Raw genomic sequence first — 10,818 nt, forward strand, 5'->3', positions numbered from 1 at the left:
CGTATAAAGTTCATGGCCTTCTTGAATGTTTAGGAATAAATATATTATTTCACTCATATGTCAAGTCAGTAAAATATGCATGTTATGTCTGTGTTTCACAATGAGTAGATTGTTTTCTCCAGTGTTTTTCTATAGAGCTCAACAATGTCTGGGGCTGATGAGTACAAATACACTTTAATTTCTGCTGAAACCAATGGAGGAGGAGGGATTTTACTATAGCTGATAAAAGGAATTCACACACACCAGATTTTCTTTTCTACATAACATCATCAGATGTAGCGCTTCTGGAGAGAGTTTAAGTCCGTCGCTTCTTTAAGAACATCATGAAGTACTGCTGGAGTTTACTCGCTCTACAACTCTTGATTGTGAATGGTGAGATATTACCATTATTTAACTTTATTTTATACGTTATTATTTTTATACAGTTTCATACTTTATTTTTCATTATGTTTATCATTTTTATACTTTATTTATAAAAAAAAAAAAAAAAAAAAAAAAGAGCAGCAAACTTTAATTTTCTGTGAATAATATATTTGAGAAATAAGTTGATAATTGTGTAGTTTTGTTCACACGGCACGAGATTTCTGAACTTCCTCTTACAATGTAGTTTTGAGTTCTGAATATTTAAAGAAAAGTCTCTCTTTTACTGCTAATTTTATTAAAAGGTGATTTAACTTCAATTAAACACTCTAAACAGAGTCAACCTCTTTATTTTCTGCTGAGTCAACGCCATATTATAAAACACAATTACAGATGCACATAATCACCAGCATGACAGTCAACATGAAACATGAAACAGTCTTTAATCATCAAACCGGTTATGCCAGTTTCAATCTGTTGATGCCAGTGAAGAGATTTCCTGTATTGTTGTTAATAGATTTGTACATGCGGGTGTGTTTATGTCAATTCATGTTTTGTATTTTAGTGTATTTTGTGAATTCTACATTATTGTAAATATCTTTATGACTGTTTCATTAAAAATATAATTTACAATGAATAATCGCCACTATTAAAATAAATGTTATCCTTTAGGTTAAAGCTGCGGCTGCCAAACCAAAACCGTCAAATTAAAGTAAAATATCTTTATTCAAATAAAGTGAAAAAACATTTACTGACATTTGTATTAATTTATTTTACAGGTATTTCCTGAATTATTATGATCCTTCAATTAAGAGTTAACACACACTAAAGATTATAAAATACCAGTTTTATTTCCGAAGACAAAAAATACTGTATAAAACAGATTCAAATCATCTCAGACTTGACTGGCAGTGTTTGTGTTTGTACTTTTACAGGTTTTAATCTAAATACAATATTTAATGATTCAGTTTTTATCGAATTACAGAACAGACCTTAAATGAAATACAACAGTTAATATTTAGTTGCACTGATTAACAGTAAACACACTAAGATTCACTGAAAAGTCCTTAAATGTACCAATTTACCATTCCTTTAAACAAGTGTAAACAAACTTTATTTACATTGTTTACCAATATTTGCCATTATGAGACAATCTGGCAATGTGAATACAGAGTCCTGTCAGCTTTGAGAGTGTTAGTTATTAAATGTTTACCAATTTAACCTGCACCTAATGCATGTCTTACACCTAACCCAAAAGAAGACGTGGATTCACAACAATGGACACTTTTCACATATGAATCATAGTGAGAGAAACACAAAAACTGACAATTGATGCACAAAATCAGGCCAACCATCTAATAAATGTATGAACTGCAGCTGTGTTTACCTGTTATAACATGTCTGAGGGTCACGAGGAACTTAATGTTCTCCTGAAAATAAAATAACTTCTCACCATAAATCTTGTGTGTGCGATCTTTTCCAGAAACATTTGTGTTGTACTGGTTGAAAATCTCTTCACATCCTGATCGTAATCAATAATCTAAGTGGTGTAAATGAGAAAATAAATAAATAAATATATATTTATGTGTGATCGAGGAGGCGTGGCTTTGGATACACCTCTGAAGCGAGGGCGGGCTCTATGCTTTCAAAGCTAGCTTGCTAACTGCTAGCCTCTCTGGATTACACAGCCTAGCTTTAAATGTTTTAAATAAGTTTTGTTGACAAAAATATAATTGGGCCACTGTTATTATACATCATTTTGTCATCCAATGTATTTAATTTATTTTGTTGATCTGCAATCCCCGTCTCGATCACGGCTCAGCTGAGGGAAGAAAGAAATGACACAGAGAACCAATGCTATCAAATCCTTCTTCAACGTTTATTTGTTCAGCATTCTGTTATATGGTCCAGAAAACCACATTCCACTGGACCCCCACCAATGAAATAGTTCTTTACCTTATATGGGGTGACATACATGTTTGAGCTACGTGTAAAACGTGAGAGTAGAGACAAGAAACAGATTCCTAAGAACATCTTTAGAGCAGGGAGCAGCTGCAGATACCCAACAAAAGAAGTTTAAAAGAGGCCTTCATTATTCCACATTACATCACCAGAAAAGTTGTTGAGAAGCATTAATTATTCCACAGCCACAATATTAATTTATTTCATTTTAAAACTAAAACTTAATTTACAAAAACGTTTTTGAAATGGATGACTTAGATCAAATAATAAAGAAAAGCAGCCATTAAGTGCCCAATATAGATGGAAACTCCTTCAATACTGTTTAAAAAGCATCCCAGGGATATTCCTCAAGAAGCTGATTGAGAAAATGTCAAGAGTTCATGTCTGCAAATTCTAGGCAAAGGGAAGATGTGAAGATGCTCAAATATTACACAGTTTTGATTTATCACAACAGATCTCCAATATTTCCATTTCTATTATTCCATAGTTTTGATGACTTTACTATTATTCTAAAATGCCAAATATAACTTCTCTCCAAGGCATGTATAAGCCATAGCATGTATTTTTGAGTAGTTAAAGGAACAATCCAGTACAACAAACAAACAAACAAACAAACCATTTTTTATTTTTTTAATAACCTGCTAATTTGCATTGATGGACATGACAATGCTCCATGCTGGCCTTTGTCTCTTTCTTTGTGCTGCTGATTTGAATAGTGAAATGATGTTAGATGGTCATTTTGTGCCAGGGACAAAACATTGTGATATTTGGGTTTTTGTGCCAATGAAGATAAATTTTTTTTTTTTTTAAGCCGTAGTAAAAAAAACATTTACCATTTGGTGTACAAGTGTTTTTCATGCAGATATTTTGGGTACAGCTCCCCACTACAACTACAACCCATTTAAAATAGATTGTGTTCAATAATCTCTCTTGGGTCATTCACGTTCATTTTAGTGAATATATTTCTAAAATAATTGATTACTATACTTTTATAATTGATGATAATGTATTATTTGTACCTGTAGTAAGTTCATCTATCCTCTGGGAAGTTACTCCTTTAGAAAAGTGTTAGAAAGTGTTCTTGTTTTATGTGCAATGAACATGAATGAAACTGTGAGGAACAGAAATAAAGATATGATGAAGGAGATTCCTGCAGCTTTAAACTGTTCTTCTGTTCCTCAAAGCCTCATTTACATTCCCATCAGATATTAATTATACTACTGTGAATAATGTCTAACATGTCTCTTAATTAAGAAAAAGTAACATGTGAGTGCTGATCATGTGTTTAAATACCTGGAAACTTTCTGTGTGTTCATCAGGTGTGTTTGGAGATGACACGGACGAAATCAAGTCAGTGATCGAGGGAGATTCAGTCACTCTACACATAAATGTCGAAAATATGGAAAGTGATCTGATTGGGTGGTATTTCGAAGCTGAAGCCAATAGGACTCGTATTGCTCAAATCAATGGAAAGGCCGACAGCATGCGTGTATATGATGATGTTCTTGATGGGAGATTTAAAGACAGACTGGAGTTAAACATCACGACTGGATCTCTCACCATCAGAAACATCACAACTGAACACTCGGGACTTTATACACTCAGGATAACCAATAAAAAGGTCTCATACAAAACATTCAATGTAACTGTTAATGGTGAGTATTTTAATGTTTCCTGTGTGTTAGAAATCAAATGAAACTCACTCATGTGTTTATTACTGACTGCTTGAAACATTCAGAGTTTCTTCCTGTAATTCACTTTGAATGATGTCTTTGCTGCTTTGGGATGAACACAAGTGCATTTTCAGTCTATTTGTGGGACTCATTTGTATATTGTGAAGTTGTCGAGTCATTAGTTTGAGAAGGAAAGAGCATGTTTAACTATCTGTAGCATAAAACTGAAGATCTGTTTGTGTAATACATATAAAATCAGTTTAATATGAGACAATAAACTATATATAAACTGCCTTTAGAAAATGAGACACTGCAAGAGGAAATTCTGTTTCTGTTTTAAAACCAGTGAATGTTTCTATTGTGATTGTTGATGACTCTGTGTTCCTGTCTTCAGAGAGGAAATCAGAGACTGAGGAGATTGATGAGATTAAGACTGATGAGATTGAGGAGATTGATGAGATTAAGACTGATGAGATTGAGGAGATTGATGAGAATACTCCCGGTCGATCACGTTCAGGTGCGTCAGTGTTTATTTAATGAGATGATCTGGATGTCATAAATGATTTGAATATGTTTAATAGATCTTACACACTATAACACATGATTGACAGAATGTGTTGTTATATTCAATCGTTTCTCTTAGATGTATTTAAGACATTGAAGAAACACATTCTGTATAATCTTCTATATTATCATCATGAGTGTTTATTTATGAGCCTCTATCTAGTGTTAGTGTTTATTTATGAATACAGATAGATAGCCCCGCCCCCAGCTCACGCCATTGGTGGAGTCAGTGTTGTTGTCAGGTGTCACTCAGAACAGGAGGAATGTTTTATAGACACAGAGACACAGTGTTCACAGTAAAACATTAACCAATGAATGATGGTCTTACAGTCTCTGTTTATTAAACACACTGCAGCTTTAAATACTGATTGATTGATCGATTGATTATCAGTGATAAAAGTGTTTCACTTTATAGAAGTTAATGTTTGTTTCAATTTATGTTTTTAGTTTCTATCATCATCATCATCATTACAGTGTGTTTGTCTGCAGTATTAATTGTTATAATCTCAGCTGTGATCTACTTCAGGAAACACAGATTGGATCTAAAAGGCAAGTGTTGTCTTTATCTTAAACTGCAAACTAAATCACAGTTAGATTCATTGATGTTGTGGTTAATAATAATGATTAAGAAAGAAGACATTATTACAATCATCTCTTTTTCTCCAGGTTTAATAAAAGTGCAGACTTCTGAAACTGAAGAGAGACGACTTGAGGACAAAGATCAGCAACAAGTTTGAAGATGCAGAAAATGAAAGAAACTGAAAAACATCATAGTTTTAAAGAGTGCAACTCATAGCACCATTACTTACGGCTGTAAGTAACGATTAGATTGATAAACGATTATTAGAGCGATTATTGAGCTTATGCTCCAAGTTCAAAGGTTGTATTAAATGTGCTTACTAACAATAAAGAGGACAAATCATATTTTAAAAATACCTCTAAATGACATTCACTGAATTAAAGGAGAAAAAATACGTTTTATTATCATTAATTCAGTTAATAAATTCACTGCAAAAAATCTTCTTATCAAGTGTTTTTGTCTTAAAACAAGATACATTTACTTTAGAAGCAACATATAAGATATTTAGACTTTAAGAGAATGTATTTTATATGTTAGTGCATTTCTCTGCGGTCAGCGCCTCTTCTATGAGTTGCGCGAGTGTCTAAGGGGGAGAGATTGAATCTGCATCGGCCGATGCACACTCTGTAACAGGACACTCATCCCTTTGATAAAATGTTGTTTGTGTATAATGGGGTGAAGAGACTCTCTAATTAATAAAGCTGCATATTGACAATGTTCTTCATGATGAGAAACACACAGTGACTGTGATCACATACTTATGTTGAGTATATTTGGGTCTTAAGATTTGAGTAATTTTAATCTTTTTTAAAGGATTAAAAATTGTTTTATTGTTGAAATCTTCCTGAAAACACTTTTTAATGGCAGGTTTTATTGACACTTTATTGACCTCATGATGTGTTTTAATGAACAATGTCCCGCTCTACTATCTTTTGTATATTTATTGTCTTTATTAAGTGTTTTTTACTTAAAGAACAATAAAGATTGTGAACAATTTAATACAATTTTAAATGTCACAACACAATTAAAAGCATATGTGATAATCCAGAGGATAATAAACTCATTTCTGAGGAAACCGAATCAAGAGTGTTTGATTATCGTGTCATTAATCCTGCGTACACCACCTCATCCTCTTCTTGAACTTTCTGTAGGAAAACACAAGTCACAGAAAACATAAGAAATATGATAATGATCATTTAATTTCATCACATCTCAGCCTTTACTGTACAGTTCATAGTGAGTTATTAGATCTTTTAACGTTTAACAACAGAGAAACAATAATATATTATTATTATTATCATCATTATTGCAAAACAATATAATTTCCATATGAATATTCCTTTAAATCATCTCTCTGCATTAACATGACCAAAACCATCTGCATATTTAAACAGTTTCTGTCCTGAATCTGCATTGCATTAGTGCAGACAGGAAATAATGCAGGTTATAATATACTAGGTATGTACAAACATATGTGTCTTTTTTTTAATTGATATGTAGAGTTCATTTAATCAACCTCTGGTTCCCCAATCGTTTGTGTGGTTTGTATGGTGAGCAGCATACTACAGCTTAAAATGTATGGACGCTGAGTAACTGCTCTATCAGTGTATGACCTGACATAGAAAGACATTTAAAAACAGGACATTGTTGTGAACTTTCACCTGATCATGAATAAAGGTCATGTGCTTTCTGTAGGGAGGGGTGTATTGATGTATCAAGACTCTCGATTTGGGACAATCCTCACATTTAAATATTGCTCCTTGTGTTTCTAATGATTTTATTACTTATACAGAAAATGAATGAATGTCATAAACTCAGGGGCGGATTATGACTATAAGGGCCCCACAGCCAATTATCTCTTAAAGTTGAGATCTATGCATTTACATTCATTTAAGTCTCTTTTAATTCTTGCTTTGGTATTTACTGCCAGATTAATTCAAACAGCAAAGATGTGGTAAAGAAATCGCTGAACAGCCCCTGCTCTTAAAGAGACAGAAACATTTTAACTTTTGTTATACATAATGTGAACTCAATGTAAATACTACAAATCATGATACAAAAAAAAGCATGTAATTTAGCTTCATCAAACAATTTAAATATTGAAGAATTTAACAAATAGACTCCTACATCATGTACATATCAGTCTGGTGAAACTTGAAGAGTTAAAGCAGTTCTGGCTCACGCTGAAATATCTTTTCTAACTCATCTGAATGATGGGGTGCGTTCCATACAGAAGTGATCATCCCTAAACCCTATTTCCTTCAAAAACTTTACCAGAGCTTCAATGGACTGAAAGGTGTGGAGCTCAAAAATTGTGGTCATTTGGTCATTTTTTGGGAAATTCTGTTTGGAAAGATCCTACAGCTTGGCTGCCATTATTAATCTCCATCAAAAAGCCCTGTGAAGGCATCATTTAAGCCTTTTCAAAGTGTCCAAAAAACCCCTAGAATACATTACATTTACAGAATGAGTAAATGAGTTAAGAGTCTGTTCCTGAATGTTCGTGATTTTAAACTTCAGCTCTCAAATCTGATACACACAAGCCCTTTAACCTGTGGTAAATATGTCACATGGGACCACAATTTCCACATGTAGGATGGCAGTATTCTCGCCTTTCACCGACGTGAAGTGGATGCAGCCGGGAACGCAAAGGCGGGGGAGCCGTGTTTGTGGGGCCCTGTCTGCGAGCGTACGGTGTCCGGTTGCCATTGTAATGGCGGCTGTGGACACTGGCGGTATGACCCATGCAGAGAGAAAACCGCTGTTTTTGTGACAACATGGGTACCGCAGTCCGTCCAGGTGCGGCGAACACAAAACAAAAGGGGAATACAGACTCATCTCCTGGCCCTCCAGAGGGTAATGGAGTGGTCTGGTCACCAGCTCCATGGTCCCGGTGGATGTCTTCCTACTTTATGAGCCTCCAGGTGGGCCCTAGCTGAGCGTTGGGGGGCTCTACGCCAGGTCTGAGGACTCGCCTTGGTCTGGGGCGGAGCCACCTGGGCTTTCACAGCTGCAAGGGGAAGTGTCTTTAAAAAGATGTTCACGTCAATGTGTTTTGTCTAATAGAGGAAAATATACTCTTTTGCTCAGAATATACACACTTTTAGTGCTGTCGAAGTGCCCAGGGGCAGAGGGAGAGAAAGTCAATGGAATGCACTGTAAATCCAACAGTATAGGCTTCTTGTTAGAGGTGAATGGACCAGCAGTGGAATTCAGCTCGCTGACACACAACCGCTCTTCACCGAGGAAAAAATCTGAATGGGAGTGGGAATTCCAGCTCCTTTTATACCCGTATGTCCAGGGGAGTGGCATGCAAATTCCACTCGCCAATATTCGTTGGCCTTTACTCAAAGATCTGAGGTGTTTTGGGGCTCCCAAGAGCAACCCCTAGTGTCCCTACATTGACCCAACTTCGAGTGAATGACAGAAGGGGAAACATGTACATCCGAACTTGAGGTTGTTGTAATCGGTCACAAGACACGATTGATTAACTGTCCATTTTTTTATGTGTTATAACGAAACTTGTGCTGGATGGGTTATGGTGGATACCTTGTGACCATGATCGGAGACTAAAAACCTACATTTAGGTTTGTTCTTCACATAACATAATTGTAAGACTCGGAATACACCCGGAATGAAACAGGCCATTTCAGCAATGCTGGATGTGTACAGTCAGATTAAATAGTAAAATAAACTACAGATTAAATATTGACCATTGTGAATAAATGTTGCTGAAAATCATTGCCCCAACAGATGTTAAGAAGACAAAATTGGACCTAAACGTATAAACAATGCTAAAATTCTAATGCCAATCGAGCCAGTCAGTTGAGAACAGCTCAAAGGATTCAAACGGATCCAACTAAGTAAACATTTTGTTTTCATGTTCAAACCCAGTCACATGCATGTGATGCAGAGAATCTCCAGAAATTCCAGAGGTTTGCCAATAAGCCCATGGAGGACAAGAGAAGGCCCAACTGGATACATAGAGTAGCAACACCTTTGTATACCAAGGGGTATGTGAAAAGATGGAGGAAGTTTTAGAGCCAGTCATGTTAAAGCTTACCACAATGATTGGAAAAGATTCCATTGTTCAGAGTGAAAGAGTTAGTAGGCTTAGAGATAGGGGGTTTTCCTCACAAAGCCTTATCAACTTGCCACCTGCCTTTCCCAGATATTTCATCCCATTGAACATCTGAATATAATAGCACAGGAAATACCAGAGCTGATGGATTGTGAGGTCGGACTCCAAATTGGAGTGGTGGTGGTGGTGGTGTAGTGCGCTAAAGCACTGAGCTGGTAAGCAGAAGGTTGCTGGTTCGATCCCCCCAGACACCACCATTGTGTCCTTGAGCAAGGCAGGTTGCTCCAGGGGAACTGTCCCTGTAATAAGTGCACTGTAAGTCGCTTTGGATAAATGTAAATTGGTTACGACTGTTCGAGAGCATTGGCACCACAACAAGTCATCACTGGAGGTGACGATGAGCCATCTTGGAGCATTGTCAGCAGTTCACCATGAATGTGGTTCCATCTTGTATCTGTCAAGGAGCCACTGTCATCAGAGCCATTGAATCGGACTTCTAAGATACAAACCCTGGGGAAAAGAGCATATCACAAGATGACATACAATTCATGCAATCGCTGAATGAAAGAATCCACTCTAATACAGATGGGCACCTGGAAATGCCCCTCCCTTTTATGACACACCTACAACTGCCAGAAAATAAGTGGCTGGCTCTGTGCGACTGAAAGCCTGAAAGGAAAACTTGAGAAAAATCCCAAAGGATGGTGATGCAGAGATAGCTGAACACCAATCCAAGGCAGGAAATGTGAGGGGTCAGGGTTGTGTTCAATTGCTCTGCCAAGTATGATGGGACGGCTCTGAATGATCACTTACTAGCTGGACCTGATCTCACAAATGGGCTGACAGAAGTACACTGTGGGTTCTGCAAACACACAATCTCAGTCATCTGTGATGTAGAATGGATGTTCCACAGGTTCCATGAAAGCCAGGAGGACAGAGATTGCTTACGATGGTGGGAAAATGGTGATACAAATTCAAAGCCAAACATATATTGCATGAATGTCCATGTTTTCTCTCCTAGCTGTGCAAATTATGGATTGAAGTATCTTGCAAACCATAATGAAAAAGAGTATCACTGAAACAGCCAAATTCATCAGAAAGAATTTCTATATTGATGATGGCTTCATTAGTGTAGAATCTGTGGACACAGCCATCAAACCAGTGAGAGAAGCACAAAATGCATATGCAAGGGGAGACTGCACCTCCACAAGTTAATCTCCAGCGGAGTTCAGGATGTGGACCTCAGTTATGATGAACTCCCAGTCCAGCCCATGTTGGGAGTAAAGTGGAGTGTGAACCGTGACACCTTCTCCTTTAAAGTAGTCCTGGATGAGAAATGAGCAACACAAATACTTACCATATCAAGGCTCAAGTTAATAGCTGCAGTGGTCTCCTTGGCTGTCAGTAGTATGCTAAGGGAGGAGCTGGAGCTCAAAATTGACCAAGAGTATTTTTGGACAGATTCAGTGTTAGTCTTAGGCTACATTAACAATGAAGCCTGAAGGTTTCATGTTTTCATGGCAAATTGAGTCCAAAGTATCAGAGAACCTATGGAACCAGCACAGTGGCACTATATCAACACTGATCAAAATCCAGCA

General features: G+C 36.6%; 1 protein-coding gene across 3 annotated transcripts; it reads left to right on the forward strand.

Annotated features, from left to right (window-relative positions):
- The first annotated feature begins 268 nt into the window (after positions 1 to 268).
- Positions 269 to 6,181, forward strand: LOC127642185 (uncharacterized). Of its 3 annotated transcripts, none has more exons than XM_052124866.1 (5): positions 269 to 372; positions 3,642 to 3,977; positions 4,390 to 4,512; positions 5,007 to 5,108; positions 5,226 to 6,181. In XM_052124866.1, exons 1-5 carry the CDS (start codon positions 324 to 326, stop codon positions 5,294 to 5,296), a joined length of 681 nt encoding a protein of 226 aa, XP_051980826.1. In that variant the 5' UTR covers positions 269 to 323; the 3' UTR covers positions 5,297 to 6,181. The 3 variants fall into 3 exon arrangements, with proteins under 3 accessions (XP_051980826.1, XP_051980827.1, XP_051980829.1); XM_052124867.1 differs by having other exon boundaries at positions 5,049 to 5,108; XM_052124869.1 differs by lacking the exon at positions 4,390 to 4,512.
- Positions 6,182 to 10,818: the final 4,637 nt, after the last annotated feature.

The sequence above is a fragment of the Xyrauchen texanus genome, unplaced genomic scaffold, assembly GCF_025860055.1.
Source record: "Xyrauchen texanus isolate HMW12.3.18 unplaced genomic scaffold, RBS_HiC_50CHRs HiC_scaffold_460, whole genome shotgun sequence".
Lineage (NCBI taxonomy): Eukaryota > Metazoa > Chordata > Actinopteri > Cypriniformes > Catostomidae > Xyrauchen > Xyrauchen texanus.